At 42.7% G+C, this 25065-nt stretch overlaps 1 protein-coding gene and 1 long non-coding RNA gene across 2 annotated transcripts in view; one reads left to right on the top strand and one right to left on the bottom strand.

The window, feature by feature from the left end:
• LOC138979735 (dyslexia-associated protein KIAA0319-like protein) overlaps positions 1–25065 on the bottom strand; it is a 100993-nt gene that overhangs the window by 67672 nt on the left and 8256 nt on the right. Inside the window, exon 3 of the mRNA XM_070352476.1 lies at positions 17835–18146. Coding sequence (XP_070208577.1) covers positions 17835–18146 — 312 coding nt within the window. The remainder of the gene's footprint in view (positions 1–17834; positions 18147–25065) is intronic.
• On the top strand, positions 21691–24477 carry LOC138979725 (uncharacterized). The gene is made up of 2 exons (XR_011460113.1): positions 21691–22092; positions 22374–24477. It is a non-coding gene; the product is annotated as an uncharacterized lncRNA (long non-coding RNA).

The raw sequence follows: 25065 nt of genomic DNA, 5'->3' as shown, positions 1-25065 counted from the left end.
ATGAATGAGTAAGTGCATGTGGAGCTGTATGACTGGGTGAAATGTGGGTTGCGTACGTCCGAGGGGCACATGTAGCCTGTGTGTCTGAAGTAGTGGGAATGTTGCGTAAGGGTGTGCTGATATTGAACTTCAGTTGTGTTTTGTAAACATGATGTCTATGTATCAGTGTATCATGTCTTGCCACACACATGCCAAATTTCCTTGTATTGATGAGGACAATAAAACTTCTTGTATCTTGTATCTTGTATTTCTGTCCTAGCATACATACAGTGGACCTTTCTTTCAAGACCTTCACATATAGACCTGCGAAAACCAGGTCTTAAAAAAAAGAGGGGGGGGGGGGGGCATAACAATGGGGGTGAAATTACAAAGTTTATGAACAGAACATCTGGAGAGAAAAAACCAGGTCCTAAATAGGTAGGGAGTCTTAGGCAAAAAAAAAAATAGTCTGTTTACGGTAACCCGACCGACCCTAGACTTTTTTTTGGCATTTGGGGAAAAAAAAAAAAAAACACGTAAAAATAGGGTTTTTTTGGAAAAAAAAAAAATCCCGACCTACCGACCCTATTTTTTTGGCCTATGTTACCGTAAACAGACCTATTTTTTTTGGCCTTACATTGGGAGGGGGGTGGCTGGTTGAGGGAGGTTCCACTGTATTACAAAGCCAGCAATATGCATCACCACCACAACAGCTGTGCACTCAAAACAGCACGGGATAATAGACCCACAGCCATCAAATTATATATGACAGCAGTTCATTATTTTGAGAATAATCAAAAACTTGCACCATCTGGTTCCTGATGGCTAAAGCACTGCGAAAAAAACCAAAACACATAAAACATATCTCCGGTTTGTTTTTATTGGCAGGCTGGCTCAGCAGCCAACAGTTTGATACAAAAAGGACGGATCACTGACATAACCGGTATGCTGAGAGAGAAAGTGTACTTATTTTTCAGTTTTCAATAGAAGATTTTCGGCAATAACTCCGTCGGGTTTGTATGTGTTGTCGAAGAGTGACCTTTTCTTGCAAAACCTCGTACAAACATTGGAGGGGCCAGGGGTGATTCGGAAACACGTGCGTGTTTCTACGTATATTTCCGACACACCTCTCGCTAGTGATTGGCCCCTACAATGTTTGCACGAGGTTTTGCAAGAAAGGGTCACTAATTACAACAACCAATACAAACCCGACAGAGTTATTTTCGGAAGTTGCCTATTGCACTAGCATTTGAATGCTACTAACACAGTCCATTCTAGTCCTACTCCAAGTGATCGTCTGGCAATGCAGTGCGAGCAACACAATTTGGCGCTTTAAGTCTGATGTTAATTTGGCGAAGTCGCCTTCGTGAAGTCTACACACTAGCGAGGGTCTACTTCACAAAGCTCGTTGCATGAAGCTTTGATACTGGATCTGTTGTGGAAAGACTTCGCGGAGTCGACTTCAGGTTCAATTAAGGACGGCCTTAATGAGGGCGGTGCCCGTCTGTTCTCCCTCGCTGCCTTCACCTCCCCCGGCCTCGAGAAGGGTCAGATATACCCATGTCCAGCTGAGTGGACTGTCCAGCTAAGTGGACTGTCCAGCGCAAATTAGTCACACTTCCTTGGGCACGCTACGAATTCACCACAGCTACACTTCTTTCCCTCAGTCTTGTTTGTTTGTTTGTTTGTTTAACGCCCAGCCGACCACGAAGGGCCATATCAGGGCGGTGCTGCTTTGACATTTAACGTGCGCCACACACAAGACAGAAGTCGCAGCACAGGCTTCATGTCTCACCCAGTCACATTATTCTGACACCGGACCAACCAGTCCCAGCACTAACCCCATAATGCCAGACGCCAGGCGGAGCAGCCACTAGATTGCCAATTTTAAAGTCTTAGGTATGACCCGGCCGGGGTTCGAACCCACGACCTCCCAATCACTGGGCGGACGCCTTACCACTAGGCCAACCGTGCCGGTCTTTCCCTCAGTCACGGTAGTTGGTTTTGAATGATCTTGTTTTTCTTTTCCTTCTTTTTGGGGAGTTTTCTTTTTTTTTTTTTTTACATGTATAAGCCTTACTTTACAGGACACAGACAAGGGAGTGAATTCACAAAAAAGAACACACGGTGGATAATAACAACACACAGGGGCGGGCGGGGGGAGGGGTCGTGGCTTGGTGGTCGCAGTATCAAGAGTATATAAAGGAAGAAAACGGTGGACTAGCCGTTGTTTCCTGCCATGCAGACACAATCATCAATATGTCTTATCAACGATCCTATTACAATATTTGCCAAGAACAATATCTCATACAATGAATTAAAACACTGGAGCACGACAAGCGATGTTTATATCAAGCGTGAGTAATGTAAGTTCACGGTCCTCTGGGAAGTGACAACAACAGTTACAGCATCAAATACAACGTCCACCGCGCTCAATATGTCTAGTCACACACAGTGGAACCCCTCTTTTAATACCTAAAACAAAATTCTGACAAAATCAGGTCCTTCAAAAGGAGGGTGTCTTATAATAGAGGTAAATTTACTGAGGCAATGTACAGAACAAAAAACAAGAAAGGTAGGTTGTTGGAACGTTTGTTATTGACAAATCAATGTTACATTCACGTTAGAACGTTGGCAGTCTCTTTGTTTTTGGATGTATGTTTAGAACATCTACAAAAAAATTATATAAAGCCTTAAAGGTCTCAAAAAGGGGGAAATCTTAAATTGGTGGGTCTTACACACAAAAAGGGGGGGGTCCACTGTACCACCCCCCCCCTCCCCGCCCCACCTCCACGGAGATGTCTTTCATCACCGAAATCCTGAGTCCCACTCAAGAGGTTTCTGAGCCCCCCTAAGCCAGCCGCTAATACACCTATAGCTGACCGCATCACTATGCAATCTCGTAATGCTAGGACTGCACTGCCGCCTTCAATCTGTCCATATGCTGGGCCGTAAGTTCAACAAATCTATCGATACTTGACCCACCACCACCCAACCCCTTCCCCACCACCACCACCGAACCCTTCCCCCAATGCCTCATGACACGATACCAGACCGTCATTCTGAACACATGTAACCCATTCTATAGCGAGACAGAGAGAGTGACTCTTTTGTGACTGCAATAAACTGACTCGATGCAAATTTTTCCTCAATAAAAAAAAAATATATATATATATTTTTACCAGACCAGAAATGGAACAAGGGACTGCATGTTAATCTGTTCTTCTGGTGAGAACAGTTGTATTAATACCAGACCAGGTTTTTATGCCGTATTCCAAATCATTATAACATACTTTGGCGAGTGAGTATATACGTGATTTATTTCCATCACTAGTATCAGCAAGTGAGTAACAAATAGCAAATCAGTGCAGACAGCAAATCTATGATCGTCGTATTGAAGAGTGAGTGTGTGTGTGTGTGTGTGTGTGTGTGTGTGTGTGTGTGTGTGTGTGTGTGTGTGTGTGTGTGTGTGTGTGTGTGTGTGTGTGTGTGTGTGTGTGTGTGTGTGTGCGTGCGTGTGTGGTGTGTGTGGTGTGTGTGTGTGTGTGTCTGTGTGTGTGGTGTGTGTGTGTGTGTGGTGTGTGTGTGTGTGTGTGTGTGTGTGTGTGTGTGTGTGTGTGTGTGTGCATGTGTGCGTGCGTGCGTGTGTGCGTGCCTGCCTGCCTGCAACGAACAGCAAACCCATGACATCACTTTGAATAGTTCTATTTTCTCCCCACAACCAATACAAAAAATCAATGCCATCACTGACAATGTGAATAGCGATTATTGTCCCTGCAAGCAACAGATAGCAAAATTACGATCATCACTATCTCATTCCACTGTCATGCACAGTTGAAGCGGGGACTGTGCAGACGCGCTCAGCTGCAAGGTAAACGGTGTAATCACATTGCGCGATGGCACGGTCTCTGGGGCGCACTATGCAAACAGTGCGACGATCTCGCCAAAGGCAGTGCGTGTCTATGGTTCCTCTGTTCTGGTTTAAAGGTACATGTATACATGTGACGGGCGGAGTGGCCAAGCGGATAAGACGCCGGCCTCCCAAGCAGAAGGTCGTGGGTTCGAATCCCGACCACGCCTGGTGGGTTAAGGGTGGAGATTTTTCCGATCTCCCAGGTCAACTCATGTGCTGACCTGCTTCAATACGTGCCTCATCCCCTTTTGTGTGTATATCATTATATATGCAAGCACAAGACCAAGTGCGCAGGGAGAAGATCCCGTAATCCATACATGTCAGAGTAGGTAAGGTAGGTAATAGAAACACCAAATTACCAAGCTTGCATCCCCCGAAAACGGCTGCCTGAATGGTAGGGGTAAAAACGGTCATACATATAAAATCCGTGAGAGTTTCAGCCCATGAACGCAGAAGAAGAAAGGCACATGTATGGCCTGGCAGAGGGGCAGTCTTTCTTTCTTTATTTGGTGTTTAACGTCGTTTCCAACCACGAAGGTTATATCGCGACGGGGAAAGGGGGAGATGGGATAGAGCCACTTGTTAATTGTTTCTTGTTCACAAAAGCACTAATCAAAAAATTGCTCCAGGGGCTGAGGGGCAGGTGGAGGACATTTTTAATTATCTTTTACAAAAATGCTAAAAGCAACTTTGTATCTTTTTACCAAATTATGACATTTGACACAGATCTCGACAGTAGGTCATTATTCACCTCGTGGTCTTGCAGGACACTGACTGTTTTGATCTGTGTTAATGCTCAAATGGCAAACTTCGGTCAAGAATACAAATAACACGTGTAAACGACCTTCCAATCGACCTGTGACTTCCCATCACCGTTTGCTTTGTGCCACACAGTTTACACTGGCAGTGCGCAGTAAAGCTTGCACATCTTATCTTGCAATCAATAAAACAACAGCGGGGAATCAATCACTCTAATTACTACATGGAGGAAATAAAGCTAGTGTGTGTGTGTGTGTGTGTGTGTGTGTGTGTGTGTGTGTGTGTGTGTGTGTGTGTGTGTGTGTGTGTGTCTGTGTGTGTGTGTATGTGTGTTTGTGTGTGCGTGTGCGTGCGTGCGTGCATTTGTGCTTGCGTGCGTGCGTGTGTGTGTGTGTGTGTGTGTATGTGTGTGTGTGTGTGAGTGCGTGTGTGTGCGTGTGTGTGTATGTGTGTGTGCGTGTGTGTGTATGTGTGTGTGTGTGTGTGTGCGTGCGTGCATGCGCGTGTGTGTGTGTGTGTGTGTGTATGTACATGTGTGTGTGTGTGTGTGTGTGTGTGTGTGTGTGTGTGTGTGTGTGTGTGTGTGTGTGTGTGTGTGTGTTGTTATTGATCAGGCACTCTAATTACTTACCTGGAGGAAATAAAGCTAGAGTCCCAACGCAATTAGCTGGAGTGCTGCATAGACAATAACTTAAGCGTATGAGAATAAACTGGCTTAACACTCAGACATCGATTTTTTTCAAAAGGAATGCAGGATTAATGATTGTTATATCACTAAAACTCAGAAGCAGAAAAGAATGCAAACATTACACAATAATTTACCCTCGTGACAGTTAGGTAAAATAATGCTTGTGTTGCAACGCAATAAGTTGAGTGCTCAGCTGTTTGAAAAACAGGTAAAGCGAAATATTCCATGAATAAAGTGGCTCTGAAGACCTAAACAAAACAAAAAAAGTTGTCAAAAGGATTGCAACATTCATGATTATATCGCTGGAACTTTTTTTAAATAACAGAAACAACAATGACAGCAACCATAATACAATGACTTTTGGTGGCTGACACACAAAAAAGAGTTTTTCCCTCAGTAAAAACATAATAACCGTGGCCGTATAGCCAGCGATTGTGGCAAGTGTTTGGCAAACAAAGTATCATTTTCAGATTATACGTATCAGGCAAAAAACGGTCCTGTCACTAAGTGACAATTAACGAGTCAAACTAAGCTCAATGCAGGGATGGCCAAATCGTCCGGCCGGTCGTCAGGGGCGAGTAAAAAATCCGCCGGGCTAGTAGAAACCGCTTGGCAACTCGCCCGGCTGGCCAATGAAAATTCGGGTCAAATGCAACACTTTTGGTTTTGATATTGAGTGTTCAAGCCATATAAACGGTAACACTGCAGATCAACTGTGGTATGTACCGGGCCAGTGACATTTCTGCCGGGCTAGTGACCTTCTTGAAGTTACTCGCCGGGCTGGCGAGTTAAGATTTTGAGATTTGGCCATCCCTGTCAATGGCATAACTAAATCTTCATTTTGATGTAAGAAAAACTGGCACGTGCATCAATCACCATCATTTTGTTGACAATTTTGTTTCCGGTAAAATATATAACATATCATCCCCACATCCGCATGAATGCCATCTTGCACAAGAATAGACATTTTTAATCAAGTTTCATGAGAATGCAGGAACATAAAATGCCCATCAGAGAGTATCTGCACTGCCACTTTTCAGTGTAGACGATGATGTTTTATTATTATTATTATTATTATTATTATGGGGAGCTTATATAGCGCGAACCACAACTGTGCTCTCCGCGCTTTACATATTAATTTCTGCCGTTTGAAATGGAATTTTTTTACAGACAGACAGACAAACAGACATTTTTTACACACAATATATAACGCATTCACATCGACCAGCAAACTTCAAGCCTATTAGGCGAACATTCACCTTTCACGGCCTATTATTCCAAGTCAAACGGGTATTTGGTGGACATTTTTATCTATGCCTATACAATTTTGCCAGGAAAGACCCTTTTGTCAATCGTGGGATCTTTAACGTGCACACCCCAATGTAGTGTACACGAAGGGACCTCGGTTTTTCGTCTCATCCAAAAGACTAGCACTTGAACCCACCACCTAGGTTAGGAAAGGGGGGAGAAAATTGCGGCCTGACCCAGGGTCGAACACGCAACCTCTCGCTTCCGAGCGCAAGTGTGTTACCACTCGGCCACCCAGTCCACGCATTACCCGTTTTGTGACCGCTATACGGAGTGGGAAGCAGACATGAGTATCAGGACTCACAAAAAAAGAGGGAACTGTTGCATGCTTGTGATTATTTGTTCAAGCGTAGCAATCTTCAGCTTGGCGTAGCAATTGCTCTTAAAACGTAGCATGCTACGCATTCAGCGTAGCTGTTGGCAGCTCCGCGGGACACAACTCACACGAGATCCGGCAAATGAAAAGTAGCATACGCCTCGACAAAAAAAAAACTTGCTGCTTTTTTTTTTCTTGCTTTTTTTCTTTTTTTGTTTGCTCAGCAGAAACAAAACTTTCTTGCGGCCTAATTAACATGAAGACCTGCAGTCAATCCGTGTCAAAAAAGTACGACTCAGACTCCAGGGAGAAATACGGCGACACTACGACTGGCGACACCACGATGGACGCACACTCGCTCCAGGAAGCAATTTCCTCGGCAGAGCCCAGTGAATTTGAAAGGGACAGCTAGCTGGTGAGAAGCGATGAAGACACTGTCCCAACACCAAGAGACCGCCAGCTGGGAGGGAGAAACACACACTTTCAGTTCAGAGACATCCTGCTTGCTGCCGCGCGGGCAGATAAAATGTTCCCTCTTTATCTTCACCGCGCTGGCAGCAAAACCCCTCACGCGGAGGTGTTTTCAGACAGGCCAGACACAGGTTGTCCCGGAGGTGCTTTGGAGATCGAGAGGAAGAAATAGTCGCACAGCCAAAGTACAATCAGTGAGAGTTAGAGACTAAAGTCAGTGAGACAAATAGCATAGACTGACCTATCACAAAAGCCTGTGCTTAATTGGGCTAAGTCGACTACGCGAAGAATACTTTGCGAAGCTGGCCGCACGGAGTTTTGGGTAAAAAGACTTCGCGAAGTCGACTTCGGGTTCAATCATAAGGACCACCTTGACGGATCACACTCACTTCAGGCCAACAGTCAACCCCCCATTAAAGTCTTGTTCCAAGGACTATGTCCGGCAAGGAATAAAAGCTGGTTCTTCTGTCTGACTGCATGTGTACATAAGTATTAGGCACAAAAAAAAAAACAAGTCGCGTAAGGCGAAAATACAATATTTAGTCAAGTAGCTGTCGAACTCACAGAATGAAACTGAACGCAATGCCATTTTACTCGTAGCATCGTCAGGCCACCGCTCATGGCAAAGGCAGTGAAATTGACAAGAAGAGCGGGGTAGTAGTTGCGCTAAGAAGGATAGCACGCTTTTCTGTACCTCTCTTTGTTTTAACTTTCTGAGCGTGTTTTTAATCCAAACATATCATATCTATATGTTTTTGGAATCAGGAACCGACAAGGAATAAGATGAGAGTGTTTTTAAATTGATTTCGACAATTTAATTTTGATAATAATTTTTATATATTTAATTTTCAGAGCTTGTTTTTAATCCGAATATAACATATTTATATGTTTTTGGAATCAGCAAATGATGGAGAATAAGATAAACGTAAATTTGGATCGTTTTATAAATTTTTATTTTTTTTTACAATTTTCCGATTTTTAATGACCAAAGTCATTAATTAATTTTTAAGCCACCAAGCTGAAATGCAATACCGAAGTCCGGGCTTCGTCGAAGATTACTTGACCAAAATTTGAACCAATTTGGTTGAAAAATGAGGGCGTGACAGTGCCGCCTCAACTTTCACGAAAAGCCGGATATGACGTCATCAAAGACATTTATCAAAAAAATGAAAAAAACGTTCGGGGACTTCATACCCAGGAACTCTCATGTCAAATTTCATAAAGATCGGTCCAGTAGTTTAGTCTGAATCGCTCTACACACACACACACACACGCACGCGCGCACGCACACACGCACGCACATACACCACGACCCTCGTTTCGATTCCCCCTCGATGTTAAAATATTTAGTCAAAACTTGACTAAATATAAAAAAGGTCTGTTTACGGTAACATAGGGTGAAAAAATAGGGTCGGTAGGTCGGCTTTTTTTTTTTGCCTTTTTTTTTTTTTTTTTTGCATTTTTTTTTTTTTCTCCCCTCTCTATGATGTTTCACAGTTCATTTCTTCTCATCAATCCCTGTTTTTGCCCAACATAACTATAAACAGTACTTTGAGCTTACCTCCCTTCTGTCGTCTGCTGTTTGAGCGCAAACAGCTCTATTTTGGATCCGGGTTTTTTTTGGGTTTTTTTTTCAGACGATCCAAAAAAAAGATTAGGGTCGGGCCTAAAAACTAGGGTCGGTCGGGTTACCGTAAACAGACCTATTTTTTTTTTGGCCTTAGTTTAAAGGCACAGTAAGCCTCCCGTAAACCATCACAGATACGGTCAGGCTTTTACACACAGTTCAAACACACTTTCATTTGAACACTCACCGATTGAGAACATCCTAGGTGCCCTCCGTAAAGAGCGAACAATTTTCAAAGAATTTATTTTTGCATGGTTTATCGTGAACCCGTGTGATCCGGTTTCCCTTTTTCACAATGTAGTCGTCAGTTAGTCATTTGAATGCGAACTCTAGCGATGACTTTTGAGTGTTGAGAGGAACGGCGATATGCATAAACCGTCGTCTGCTACGACCCTTGCGTGACCCTGCTTCCGGGCTTTTCTTTTTTCAAACTTTCACAACTTCGAATTGTACTGATCTTGTCTTGATGAAAAAAGAATTCTTTTGTAAGAATGTTTGTGTAACAAGCTGTCAATTTATCATTTAGATTTTAAAAGACTTGCCAGTTTACATCGATAGAATGAGACCCGAAGGGAAGTAACTCATTTTTGACCTGAGTTCAGGATGGGTCCAAAAAGTGTTCGAGACAATCTGCAAAATTAATTCTTTAAAAATTGCTCGCTCTTTACGTAGGGCACCTAGGATGTTCAAATGTAAGGGTGTTTGTACTGTGTGTAAAAGCCTGACAGTATCTGTGATGGTTTACGGGAGGCTTACTGTCCAGGCGTGATTTCCGGTAATGAATATTCATAACAGCCGTCCAGCACCAAAACGAGGCGCCATTGTTGTAGAGGAACAAGTCCACGAAAATAAATTCGTTGAAAATGTCTCACGCTCGACAGAAAGCAGCCAGGATGTTCCCGTTCGGTGAGCGTTCAAATGGAAGTATGCTTGTACTGTATGTAGACGCTCGGGGAGCTCTGTGATGGTTTACGGGAGGCTTACTGTGCCTTTAAGTGTTAGTTACAGTGCCTTGGAGACTGTAGCAAAGATCTTCTTCACATATATATGTGAGCTTTTGTTGAGGATGAAAGTTGCTTGTTCATTTCAATGCTTGTTATTCTCTCAGGTGCCGGGAGACTGGTTCCGTATAACTCTCATCTACTCTATTACATGATGTCGTATGCATTTAGAGTGCTTATTTCCCTTGGTTTATCAGATCTTTAAATAGCGCTCTGTCTCATTTATTTAAGATTCCCCCTTATAACAACCTCCAGTTCAATGTCGATGTTTCCCTTCAGATTAACGTCATTGGTGGCCGCAGAGGCCATCATGATTCATGTTATGCAAGAATGTATTTTGGGAATTTTTTTCTGCCGATCTAAAAAAAGAAGGTTTATGTCGCCAAAAGGAAGCAGATGCACCCTTGCGTTTTGTGAATACCTTAGGCCCGGCGCTCACCTATGTAACGCCAGTAGGACAGACGACGCACTGCAGATTATTGAGGTGATTTTTTTTCCCCCAGCCCGCTACACGTTGCGTGAAAAAAAACACCAGGCCAAGTACTCGTCATAATCCCTATCGCAGCATGTGGTGTAGTGGCGACTGCGCAGATGCATTTTGGCCTTTACCAAGACCGCCCCCCAGGGCTGTACCTAGTGTATGAAATGGAGGGGCTTATCCCAAATGAAGTAGGGGACTCTCTGTTCGTGTTGTAATCCCCGACTCACAGGACAATAAGTCAGTTGGACCTGGATTGAAAACATGTATGGATCGAAATGTAACGGCTTAAACAAAAAGTGTCAGAAGACAGGGTCAGACCAATGCATTAGATCTCAAATGAGTGCGTACGTGGTTTAAACAGTGTTTATTCAGTTTCATAAATACAAAGCCATGGAGTGCATGTGATAATAAACGAATGCATAAGTGACCGAAGACCGAGGCCTGAGAGTATGATTGTTAAGGCCACAAAAAAAAGTTGTATGTTTCTGGTCACCCGACCCTACCTAGATTTTTTCCGGCCGACCCTAGACTTTATTATTGCATTTGTGAAAAAAAATGAAAAAAACAAGTCGCGTAACGCGAAATTACTACATTTAGTCAAAACTTTACTAAATGTAAAAAGAGTCACAACGAAAGTAACAAGACGGCAGACGACACAAGGGGGATAACCCCGCATCCCTTTTGTCTCATTTGTTTTATAATGTGTTGTCTTTCTCTTTGTATAGTAAGTCCAGTCTCTTTGCGTCACTGTATAGTTATTTTCTACCCTGACAAACAAAAACAAAAACAAAAATCCCTACCTACCACCCTAGCCCTATTTTTCGTAGCCATGTTACCAGAAACATACAACTTTTTTTTTTGGCTTAAGGAATAATGTTTCTCCTCTTCCTATATCTCATTTTAGGGGATTTTGTTTTAGGCCTTAAAACTGGGTTCCGGTTTGCTCCCCAAGAAATATAGCTAGTTGCCTGAGCTGACTAAACTCTCACTATTTCAGCTGTTCAGATTTTCAGCATTCCGATTCGTTCCCTACTATCGGTGTGTGCATCTCATGAAAAGAGTCATTGTAATTATAATATCACAGTAATTGATTGTGTCAGCGTGGTCCTTACATAGACTACTTTGAAGCCTGAATGCTGGATAACAATAAACTGTGTTTTCCATGGATGAAACTCCGAATCCCCAGCAACAAGAAAAATACGTCCAGAAACATTTTACTCAAGGTGAAGGTATCTCATTTTCAAAATTGAACAGCAGACATTAACCATATCAGCACGGGGGATGGTGGCAGTGTGTGTGTGTGTGTGTGTGTGTGTGTGTGTGTGTGTGTGTGTGTGTGTGTGTGTGTTTGTGTGTGAGTGTGTGTATGTGTGTGTTATGGATGATGCGTGTGTTGGTGTACAAGGCTGGATTAAATGTTTCTTAACCGCAATGTCATAACAAATTTCCAACCTTGGGCAATCAAAGATTATGTATTGTGTGTGTGTGTGTGTGTGTGTGTGTGTGTGTGTGTGTGTGTGTGTGTGTATTTATTCTTTCTTTGGCACTATGTCATTCTCTCTCTCTCTCTCTCTCTCTCTCTCTCTCTCTCTCTCTCTCTCTCTCTCTCTCTCTCTCTCTCTCTCTCTCTCTCTCTCTCTCTCTCTCACACACACACACACAAACATCCCCCACCCCCCACCCCAAACACACACACACATAATATCGCAGCAAAAAATCAATGGTGACTGAGTCAATGGTTAACACATCAGGACGGCCAACATATGGCATTCCACACAAAAAGGCTGACGCAAACGCTCCATCCTCAAAGACATGCACGCAAGCCACGCACGTCCGCCAATTCTAGGGCTGGCTTATGCATTGAAAACAACACTTTCTGTGAAAAGGCAGGAGGGGGGGGGGGGGGGGGGGGTTGCGGGTTGGAGGGGGATGAGGGAAGGAAATGGGTTCTACGTGACTCAGTGCTGTGCAGTTTTTACTTGAAGTCAAAGCGCTACCGTTTGTTGTTGTTTTTCCTAATCAAATTCAATAAAAGGGAGGGGGAGGGGGATGAGGGAAGGAAATGGGTTCTACGTGACTGCTGTGCAGATTTTGCTTGAAGTCAAAGTTGTTTTTTCTGTGTTGTTGATTTTTTTCTTATCCATTAAAAGGGTGGAAATAGAAAACAGCTTTTATGAGACTGGTCTAGAGTGTTCTGTACATGTGTCAAATATAACAGTATTTAAGATGAAGAAAATATCGGTGTAGGAAATTATAGCCTTCCAGTTTCATGTGACTGCTGTCAGCAATTTGTATTGAAAAGCCACAGGGTTTAGTGTTGTTTGATGTACATGTAGTAGGGTGGCGGGTAGGAAACAGCTTACAATATGTGGACCGCTGCACTTGTGTTTTAATGGCTTGTATCCAAGGCCATGATAAAAACACTTTCAGTGCTCGTGAGATTCTGGGGTGCACAACAGTTTTAATGCGACTGCTGTGGGTAATACGTTGTTGTTGTTGTTTTCGTTGTTGTTGTATCAAAAGAAGTAAACATTTATTTCTTATGTAAAGGTCAGTTTTGCTTTCTCCATGTCAAGGTTTTTTGTTTCTTTTTCTCTCTCTTAAATTTCAATAGATTAGCAGGGTAAGAAGGGAGAAGGGTGAAAGAGAGAGGAAGAGAAAAAGACAAAGGCGGGTGGGGGGGGGGGGGGGCAATAAACTCCCTGGGACAATAATATAAATGTCTGGAATGCAATTAGCCTGTTTCTGTGTGTATGTATGCCTGCATGTGTGTGAAATATTCCTGTCTCGTGGCTATACTGCCTTCATGTATAGAGAGGTACAGGCTGCAGTACAATTCAATTAGATTTGTGTTTTATGGTCTGTGAGTGCAATTGCACATACTATAAATAATCAGTTTGATCAAATTACTTGACTGCGATAAACAGCAGAATGAAACATAAGGTCTGGAAAAGCAATCACTCAATTCTCCAGTTGTTTGTTCCCAGCACTTGACAGCTACATCGCAAACCATACATTTCCGTAAGAATCCATTGTTTCCCACAGTAATTATGTACCAACAGTCATGTAAACATACTATTGTCATAATGCTCTGGTAAGTACTGATACACAAGCACTCTGACTTACAGCTGGTGAGCTACACAATATATATATACTCTCTCTCTCTCTCTCGATTCTCTCTCTATCTATCGATCTTTCTCCCCCCTCTCTCTTTCTCCCCCCCTCCCCTCTATCTCTCTCTTTCTCCCCCCTCTCTCTCTTTCTGACGGTCTCCCTACCCCTCTTTCTCTCTCTTTCTGTCTCTCCCATCCCTGTCTCTCACATCCCCCTCTCTCCCCCCCCCCTCTCTCTTTCTCCCCCCTCTCTCTCTCTTTCTGACTGTCTCCCTACCTCTCTTTCTGTCTCTCACATCCCCCCTCTCTCTCTCTCTCCCCCCCCCCCCTCTCTGTCAAAAAGATTAGTCATTCTAGACCTTGTTCTATATGTATAGATCTCCCACACTCACACATCCCATTCCAACCCTTTACCAATTACACTTCCCTGCATGACCACCAAGATAAATCATTCCCCATTAATTCCAAACGCCAACCATCCAATAACAGATCAACGACATAACCCCGTTAGCAGACACAGACAATAAAACCATTCAGTGAAAGAACTGTCACATTGACTCGATATCTCGCTCTCTCTCTCTGTCTTTTTGTCTCTCTCTCCCTGTCTCTCTCTCTCTCTCTCTCTCTCTTTTCTTCTCTCTGTCTCTGTCTCTGTCTCTCTCTCTGTTTGGCTCTGTCTGTCTGTCTCTCTCTCTTTTCGGAAATAATTGTCAGAGACCTTGTTCTATCTCTCACACACACATCAATTCCAACCCTTTACCAGTCACATTTCCCATACCATGAACACAATTCCAGCCCCAATAATCCTAAACGCCAACCATCCAAGAACAGATCAATGGCATAACCCCGCGAGCAGACGCAGACAATAAAACCATTCACTGATACTGAAAGAACTGTCACACAGGCTCTCCCTCCCTCCCTACCTCCCCCTCTCTCATGGAAAAATGTATCATAGTTCTTGTTCAGTTTTAACTCCCCTCTCTCTCACCCACACATCCAATATTCCAAACGCCACCCATTTAATAACATATCAGTGACATAACCAGGCAAACAGACACAGACGACTAGACAATAAAACCACTCAGTGAAAGAACGTTCACGCACATACACACACCCACACACACTCTCTCTCTCTTTATCATAGTTCTTGTTCTCCCCCTCTCTCTTTTTGTCTCTCTCTTTTTGTCTCTCTCTTTTTGTCTCTCTCTCTCTCTCTCTCTCTCTCTCTCTCTCTCTCTCTCTCTCTCTCTCTCTCTCTCTCTCTCTCTCTCTCTCTCTCTCTCTCTCACACAAATAATCTATCTATATGTATACGACTTGTGTGTGTCTGTCTGTCTGTCTGTTGGTCACTTCGCGATGCACGCCCAAAGTTCTCGATGGATCTGCTTCAAATTTGGTGGGCATATTCAGGTTGACCCAAAACACAATCTGGTCGATGAAAATTTTCAACACGTGCTCTCAGCGCGCAGCGCTGAACCGATTTTGGTTTTTCTGTACATCCATTCCCAGTAACTTCCTTATCTTCTCCGGTGTTTTGCGCGTTTATCTCCCTTCCTTCGTGTGGCGTCAATCGCGATTCGCCGGGTATTCTGCTCTACTTCTAGTATATCATAGTTCTTGTTCTTCTAACTCACTCTCTCACCTACACATCCAATTTCAAAACGCCAACCATCCAATAACAGACCAATGACATAAGAACTCAAGCAGACGCAGACAATAAAACCACTAAAGTGGAATACGGTATTATACCTGTCACACACATACACGCACATGTGTGCTTAAAAGCGGCTGGACAGCCGAGAGCTGAGTATTAGCGGCAGAGTTGACATTGCGAGGTCTCATTAACGCCACGTTCCCCATTGTTTGGGTATTGACCGACTCATCCCGGGTCACAAATCAAATAGCTCAGTGCTCTCACTAGCTGTACAGGGGAACCCCCCTGATAAGACCTCCCCCCCCCCCCCCAAATTAAGACTCCCTCCCTTTCAAGACCCTGTTTTCTCAGACTTTCTGTTCATAACTTCTGTAAACGTACCCCCATTTTAAGACTCCCTCCTTTTTAAGACCTGTTTTCTCAGATTTTTGGAGGTCTTAAAAGGGGGGTTCCACTGTACACTTACCGGTGTACTCATCTTTCTTTATTTGGTGTTTAACGTCGTTTTCAACCACGAAGGTTATATCGCGACGGGGAAAGGGGGGAGATGGAATAGAGCCACTTGTTAATTGTTTCTTGTTCACAAAAGCACTAATCAAAAATTTGTTCCAGGGGCTTGCAACGTAGTACAATATATTACCTAACTGGGAGAATGCAAGTTTCCAGTACAAAGGACTTAACATTTCTTACATACTGCTTGACCAAAATCTTTACAAACATTGACTATATTCTATACAAGAACCACTCAACAAGGGTAAAAGGAGAAACAGAATCCGTTAGTCGCCTCTTACGACATCTCCATCGGGTAAATTCTTCCCCCTAACCCGCGGGGGGGGTCATCTTCCCACACACACAGGTCAGCAATTGGTACCTATTTGAGAGTTACCAACAGGCATGGGACAATGGAACCCCCCTTTTAAGACCTAAAAATCTGAGAAAATCAGGTCTTAAAAAGGAGGGAGTCTTACTATGGGGGTACATTTACAGAGGCTTAAATGAACACAAAGTCTGAGAAAACAAGGTCAGATCTGTGGTGGTTAATGTGATGGTCTCCTTCTTCTTCTTCAGCGTTCCAGAATTTGTCTGGTGACGTGTGAGCTCGTTTGCCCATTTGGGTTCACCAAACTATACTCTGAGAGCATAGTCAGCTTCACTCCGCTTTCGTTGCGTAGGCATGCTGGGTATTTTTCTGTTTCCATAACCCACCGAACTCCGACATGGATTACAGGATCTTTTCCGTGCGCACTTGGTCTTGTGCTTGCGTGTACACACAAAGGGGGTTAAGTCACTAGCAGGTCTGCACATAAATTGACCTGGGAGGTCGGAAAAATCTCCACTCTTAACCCACCAGGCAGCAGCGACCGGGATTCGAACTCACGACCTCCCGATTAGGAGGCCGACGTCTTACCACCACGCCACTGCGCCCGTCCATTGTGATGGACTGATCGAACTACATATGTATAAGTAAGGTACATGTAACACCAACTGCCACTGCACTCTACAGACCCTGTTTCTCCGATTTTCTGTTCATAATCTCTGTAAATAAAATGACACCCATTTTAAGACTCCCACCTTAGGCTTTTAAATACCTGAATTACAAGGGGGGTTCCATTGTGAAAAGAATGAAATAACAGCACAAGCACATGTTACTGTATCAAAAGCTGAAACACATACACACACAAAACAACAAGTCGCGTAAAGGCGAAAATACAACATTTAGTCAAGTAGCTGTCGAACTCACAGAATGAAAGTAACTCAACATAGTCCGCTGCTAGTGCAAAAGGCAGTGAAAGTGACGAGCCTGTTTGGCGCGGTAGCGGTTGTGCTGTGCTTCATAGCACGGTTTACTGTACCTCTTTTCGCTTTAACTTTCTGAGCGTGTTTTTAATCCAAACATATCATATCTATATGTTTTTGGAATCAGGAACCGACAAGGAATAAGATGAAATAGTTTTTGAAACGATTTCGGAAATTTAATTTTAATCATAATTTTTATATTTTTAATTTTCAGAGCTTGTTTTTAATCCAAATATAACATATTTATATGTTTTTGGAATCAGAAAATTATGAAGAATAAGATGAACGTAAATTTGGATCGTTTTATAAAAATTTTTTTTTTACAATTTTCAGATTTGTAATGACCAAAGTCATTAATTAATTTTTAAGCGATGAAATGCAATACCGATGTCCGACCTTCGTCGAAGATTGCTTGGCCAAAATTTCAATCAATTTGATTGAAAAATGAGGGTGTGACAGTGCCGCCTCAACTTTTACAAAAAGCCGGATATGACGTCATCAAAGACATTTATCGAAAAAAAGAAAAAAATGTCCGGGGATATCATTCCCAGGAACTCTCATGTCAAATTTCATAAAGATCGGTCCAGTAGTTTACTCTGAATCGCTCTACACACACACACGCACGCACACATACACACACACACACATACACCACGACCCTCGTTTCGATTCCCCCTCTATGTTAAAACATTTAGTCAAAACTTGACTAAATGTAAAAATGACCTACCCGGCTCTCTCACGACCACCATGGTAGCGTTCACATTGGCTTTCCCCACCGGCTGACAACCGTTCCGCACGGTGGCATTACACTGAATCATGTAACACGTCTGGTTGAAGAAGAACACCACGTCACATGACCCTCCAGCGCAACACACCACGACGCAGTCTATCCAGTTGTCGATTTCCGCCACCTTAGTAAAATGACCCGCCCCCTTGCCAGCGCGTGGAATGCTGTGCTCATAGACGATCTCGGAAAGGTCGAGGTTGTCTGTGATCTGATCGCTCAAGTCGCCCAGCGAGCAGACGTCAATGTCACCCGCTGAAACAAAGAAGCGAGAAAAACGGTTTCTGTAAACTGCAGTCGTCAAATCTATTAAACTAAAAAGAAACAGGGGAATGGTTTCTTCAAATTCTAGTCAACTAAGAATTACTAAGAAAGCAAGAAAGTAAAGTTATAAGCATCCACTTAAACAAAGAAGCAAAACAAAAATGGTTTCTTTAAACCGCAGTTATCAAATCTATTAAACTATACAGAAGATATATGGGGAAGGTTTTTTTTAAACTGCAGTCGACAAAGACACTAAAAACAAGTCGCGTAAGGCGATAATACAATATTTAGTCAAGTAGCTGCCATTTTTCAGCAAGACCGTATACTCGTAGCATCGTCAGTCCACCGCTCATGGCAAAGGCCGTGAAATTGACAAGAAGAGCGGGGGTAGTAGTTGCGCTAAGAAGGATAGCACGCTTTTCTGTACCTCTCTTTGTTTTAACTTTCTGAGCGTGTTTTTAATCCAAACATATCATATCTATATGTTTTTGGAATCAGGAACCGACAAGGAATAAGATGAAAGTGTTTTTAAATTGATTTGGACAATTTAATTTTGATAATAATTTTTATAATTATATTTAATTTTCAGAGCTTGTTTTTAATCCGAATATAACATATTTATATGTTTTTGGAATCAGCAAATGATGGAGAATAAGATAAACGTAAATTTGGATCGTTTTATACATTTTTATTTTTTTTTTACAATTTTCAGATTTTTAATGACCAAAGTCATTAATTAATTTTTAAGCCACCAAGCTGAAATGCAATACCGAAGTCCGGGCTTCGTCGAAGATTACTTGACCAAAATTTCAACCAATTTGGTTGAAAAATGAGGGCGTGACAGTGCCGCCTCAACTTTCACGAAAAGCCGGATATGACGTCATCAAAGACATTTATCAAAAAAATGAAAAAAACGTTCGGGGATATCAATCCCAGGAACTCTCATGTCAAATTTCATAAAGATCGGTCCAGTAGTTTAGTCTGAATCGCTCTACACACACACACAGACAGACAGACACACACACACACACACACATACACCACGACCCTCGTCTCGATTCCCCCCAGGCTACGTTAAAATATTTAGTCAAAACTTGACTAAAAAAAAGCAATTTTATGGAACGTTTAATTGTCAAAAAAATTGAATATTTTCTAGACCCTCAATACATTATCAAGCTTGGAAGGAGCAGGGGTCCGCAAACTGTGCATCCCTACGTCCTGTACACGCTAGAAGCTGGAAAAAAGTACTAGAAATTCATTGAGGGGTCACAATGATGACACACTAAGCATGAAAAGAGTGGGTCCCCGGACACGTACACTATACATATATATCAGTTACCATATCCGTACTGTTTTCAGAAAATGTTCTGCCAGATCTGTGCCAACACAAATTTACCTACACAGGGTTTCATTTACTACTGTGCGCCCTGCGACATTGAATCTGAAAATGTCCCATCACAATTCCTTTTAGTGCGTGAAAGGGCGCATTGAGATTACGACCACTGCACCACCAAATGTACACTTTACATCGGATCAACACACATACACACACACCCACACACACATACACACACTCACACACACAGAGATAACACGATATAGCAGCTATTTCTCTGATGGCACCATATTGCACCATTTTGCATCTTTGGTCAAAACGCGTACAAGCCTCTTTGGCGCTTCTTGCCTTCGACTATGTCCCATCGGAATTTGGTTGAGGGGGACAAATGTCCCATTGCCTTTTTTTCCCAGGCTAAACCCTGCCTACATGACAATAACGTTTTGCTGAAGGGAGCAGAGAACTTCCAAAAGTCAGCATCATGTTGAAACGAGCGCTCCAAACATCAAGTGTCGGCAAGGAATATATATGACAGTGGGCCCTATAAAAAACGCTCGCGCTGGACGAGTACTCTTCAGACTGGCTCGCTCAATAAATATAAATGTTTGGAATGTCTGTGGTGTGAATGTTGGTTTTTGACCAAAAATGCAGATCTATCTCTGGCCGATTCATAGATTCAACCAACAAACTGCGACCTCATCTGTGATCAGATATGTTTCGACAAGCATTAAACGAATGAAATTAACCACATGCAGTTTATTCTTCAGAAAAATGCACACAAAAAATGGGTTGGGTTCGGTGATTTGTACATAAACGTCTTCCTCGCGATAGATTCGCTTATTATTTTGTCTTATGAAGCCGTCATCAACACGAACACAATGATTGCAGAAGCAAACTCTGTACCTACACGACCGAGACACAAGACTGATTATTTCACAGCTGCAATGAGAATAGAGAACAAAGACGTTTTGGGTAAGCTTACTCACGTCGGGTCTTCACTGACAAGCTAGGAACAGACGGAAAATTCCGAACAAAAGTAAATGACGTCAAAGTCTCTTTCGCTTTGCGTGTAACTTTGTCATGACATATTTTTGTGTGACGCGTTCGGCTGTTCTATCAGGTCAATGGCTGCGTGTTGCCCCGCCGGTGTGAACTCCTCCTACGGCCAAGTCGTTTTTGTGGTTTATTTCGCATTTAGGTCCCAGGTAACATTATGAAGTTTTAATACGATCAATCGGACCTATTATCAAGTTAGTGTATCAACTTTTGAACGAACTGCGCCCAGTAGTTTCCCAGCAATAAGCTGTTAAGTGGAGAAAGACACACAGACACACAATTAAAGTCTGCTGAGCCTTTGTACTAGCGTACTCGGGGATAAAACTTGACTGTTATTTTAATTGTTAATCTAGGTGGAGACCTGTCTGTATTGATCTCTTAGAAGTATAATCTCAGAAGCCATCCACAATGATATAATTTATATCATATATGCAATTCACTCTTCTGATCGGAAAAATCAGTCAACATTCACATCAATTGGAGCAACGGTCCCTTTTAGTTTTACTAGTTTCAGTAAACAAACATTTCTGTGCCTGTGGTCAGCCATTTCTAACAGTCAGCAATCATTCCTTGACCTGTTGTTACCCTGACAGATATAGTTATCACGCTCATGAATAGCATCAATTTGTCCCCGATTATCACCCCAATACATCAGCCATAAAACAATCAGTTGAAAGGATTGCTGCTGTCATCTGTCAGCTCTGTACAACTACAAGAAGCCAGCTCACTTTAAAGTGTTTGACACATGACACATCTTTCTCTAACCCCCCCCCCCCCCCCCTCCCTCTCTTTCTCAATGTCAGCTCAGGTGGAGAGCTGAGGAATATTGGGGTCCAGAGGAAGGGGGCGGGGGGTAATAAGGGGCCTCAGCTGTTAAAGTCTAATATTAATTGCCAATTATTGGGCAAAGCCGACTTCGCAAAGTCTACTTCCTGAAGCTTTGGCGCTGAATTTTCGGTACAGAGAATGTGCGTCTTTGCGAAGCAAACTTTGGGCTCAATTTAAGAAAGCCTTTAGTTAACAAAAAAAGGCTGCCACTATATTAAATTTCTGTCTCTACAGAATGACTGCGCTGCAAAGGGATTCACTAAGTTCTGCCTGAAACAAGTGACCACTACAAATAAATGCATTAAGTCCTTGTTACGAAGCGGTTTACTCGTAGTTTTGGTAATGTGTATTGTTGTAAATAGAATAGACTATAGCGATGGTCAGACATTGGAAAGGGCTATAGGCTGCATACCGTCACGTTGACCGCAGTTGAACCTTTGTGTAACTGACAAGGTTTTTCACGTGCAAGTAATGCAGGCGACAGCTCACTGGCAATGTCATAGCAAGAACGACTTTGTAAAATCAGTCGCCGTCAAGGAGCCAAGCTCGACTCATGTTTTTCGTAACACTTTAGCAGACGGGCTCCTGTTTTAGGTATCTGACTGAAGAAGGATGAAGACTGACGAACTTTCCCTATCAGCTTACATGATATCTTCCATTTTCATATTCATGCCAGGCCGGCGACTGTACTAAATGTTGGCTTTACACTCTTTTGAGGTATGTTTGAAACCGGTTATATTTTCATGTCATGTTGTCGTATGTGAGAAGAGTGACTGTTTCTGTGTTTAACGTTATTGTGTAGGCCTAAGCTATTGTGCTACACTGCTTAAACATGTGAGGGTTTTACGTAACGTTTTCTTGGCTTTAGAAAACAGGAATTAACGTGTAAATAATTATATTGGCTCATGCAGCTTAATATGTTGGACGAGTGAGTATTTTTTATTGTGCGAGTGAAAGAAACTAAAGACAAGTTGACTTATGGACTATAAACTTTACAGTGTTCCAACTGGAGGGTTTTCATCGCCGGAGGCTGAACTGAACCAGTCAACTGCGGCTTGGTGTACATGACCATGGCATGGAGAGCTGGCAGGGTTCTACAGTTAGCCGCCGAGACGAACTGGAAGGATCAAGGACTACGTCAAGCAATGGTTGCGGTGTCGTGAGGACTGGTGCACCCTTGTCAGTCGTCTGAAGGACTTACAGCCATACCAACATCTTGAAAGCCGAAAGATGGCAGTAGGGTAACGTACAGTAGAATACCTATTCGTCTTACCTGTTAAGCTGCTTTGTTTGAGCCAAAAGGTGTCTGCGTCTTGGACTGTAGAGTTTCTTGCGGTGTTGTCGGCCTAGGGTACTGGTCGAAGCCCGGAAATGATTTTGTGATGTAAAAAGCTTTGTAAACAATAATAATTAGTCTTGGCAGTGTCAAGATCCATTTAACACCAGGTTTTTGCGTGTGTGAGTGCGTGTGCGCTTGTGCCTTGAAAGCTACTGTAGCGGACAACTATTCAGATTACATTCAAGCCTGTAAACAAATACTAAACTTATAGAGTGGTGTAGAGGCATTTATGATTGTCTAGAAACTGGCCAATAAAGGACCATAACATCTGGCGCAATAAGGGCTATACCACTCCATAACAAATGGCGCCCAATAGTGTTTGTTTGTTTGACCCTTTAGCAGTATTGTTTTCTATCTCAAGGCACGTGCGCTTACACGGGTGTGAATGATTGTTTTGTTTGTCCTGTTTATCCAGTAACATTCTCAGATTTGATTTGATTTTTGATTTGATGTGTTGACTGGCATATTCTTGCAAGGTCTTACTCGAGTTTCATTCATGATATTTTTTTTAAACAGCTTCTGAACATGACCCCAGTATATAATTCTTTTGACTTTTTGGATAATCTCTGATCGAGATTCAGAAAATTTCATCGTTTTTTCAACAATTCATTTTCTTTTGAGGAAAGGGGGTGATGTTACGAAGCGGTTTACTCGTATTTTTGGTATTGTGTATTGTTGTAAATAGAATAGACTATAGCGATGGTCAGACATTGGAAAGGGTTATAGGCTGCATACCGTCACGTTGACCGCAGTTGAACCTTTGTGTAACTGACAAGGTTTTTCACGTGCAAGTAATGCAGGCGACAGCTCACTGGCAATGTCATAGCAAGAACGACTTTGTAAAATCAGTCGCCGTCAAGGAGCCAAGCTCGACTCATGTTTTTCGTAACACTTTAGCAGACGGGCTCCTGTTTTAGGTATCTGACTGAAGAAGGATGAAGACTGACGAACTTTCCCTATCAGCTTACATGATATCTTCCATTTTCATATTCATGCCAGGCCGGCGACTGTACTAAATGTTGGCTTTACACTCTTTTGAGGTATGTTTGAAACCGGTTATATTTTCATGTCATGTTGTCGTATGTGAGAAGAGTGACTGTTTCTGTGTTTAACGTTATTGTGTAGGCCTAAGCTATTGTGCTACACTGCTTAAACATGTGAGGGTTTTACGTAACGTTTTCTTGGCTTTAGAAAACAGGAATTAACGTGTAAATAATTATATTGGCTCATGCAGCTTAATATGTTGGACGAGTGAGTATTTTTTATTGTGCGAGTGAAAGAAACTAAAGACAAGTTGACTTATGGACTATAAACTTTACAGTGTTCCAACTGGGGGGTTTTCATCGCCGGAGGCTGAACTGAACCAGTCAACTGCGGCTTGGTGTACATGACCATGGCATGGAGAGCTGGCAGGGTTCTACAGTTAGCCGCCGAGACGAACTGGAAGGATCAAGGACTACGTCAAGCAATGGTTGCGGTGTCGTGAGGACTGGTGCACCCTTGTCAGTCGTCTGAAGGACTTACAGCCATACCAACATCTTGAAAGCCGAAAGATGGCAGTAGGGTAACGTACAGTAGAATACCTATTCGTCTTACCTGTTAAGCTGCTTTGTTTGAGCCAAAAGGTGTCTGCGTCTTGGACTGTAGAGTTTCTTGCGGTGTTGTCGGCCTAGGGTACTGGTCGAAGCCCGGAAATGATTTTGTGATGTAAAAAGCTTTGTAAACAATAATAATTAGTCTTGGCAGTGTCAAGATCCATTTAACACCAGGTTTTTGCGTGTGTGAGTGCGTGTGCGCTTGTGCCTTGAAAGCTACTGTAGCGGACAACTATTCAGATTACATTCAAGCCTGCAAACAAATACTAAACTTATAGAGTGGTGTAGAGGCATTTATGATTGTCTAGAAACGGGCCAATAAAGGACCATAACATCTGGCGCAATAAGGGCTATACCACTCCATAACAGTACCCGCTATTACGAGCTAGTCGTGTGACAGAGAGTTTTCTTGCACACGAGACTGTAGATGTTTCACGACGGCTTTAGCCGGAGTGAAACAGCAGCAGTCGAGTGTGCAAGAACACTCTCTGTCACACGACTAGCTCGTAATGGCGATTATGTCTCACAGCTTCAACAGAGGAGAGAACAAACACGTTTTGCGTACTCACGCTTGATAAACCTAAACACAGGAGCAGCCATTGTGGAGAGATCTACTTTTTTGACGAAAGTGAACGAACAACTATGAATGACGTCTCGGTATATGTGAATGACGTCACAGTCATCGTCACAATCTGTATCTTTTGAAGCATTCCATTCTTCATGACGTCTTTCTGTGTCTGCATCCGCGAAATGTTT

This window comes from Littorina saxatilis, linkage group LG11, assembly GCF_037325665.1.
Source record: "Littorina saxatilis isolate snail1 linkage group LG11, US_GU_Lsax_2.0, whole genome shotgun sequence".
Lineage (NCBI taxonomy): Eukaryota > Metazoa > Mollusca > Gastropoda > Littorinimorpha > Littorinidae > Littorina > Littorina saxatilis.
This window is presented reverse-complemented; position numbering and strand designations above follow the sequence as displayed.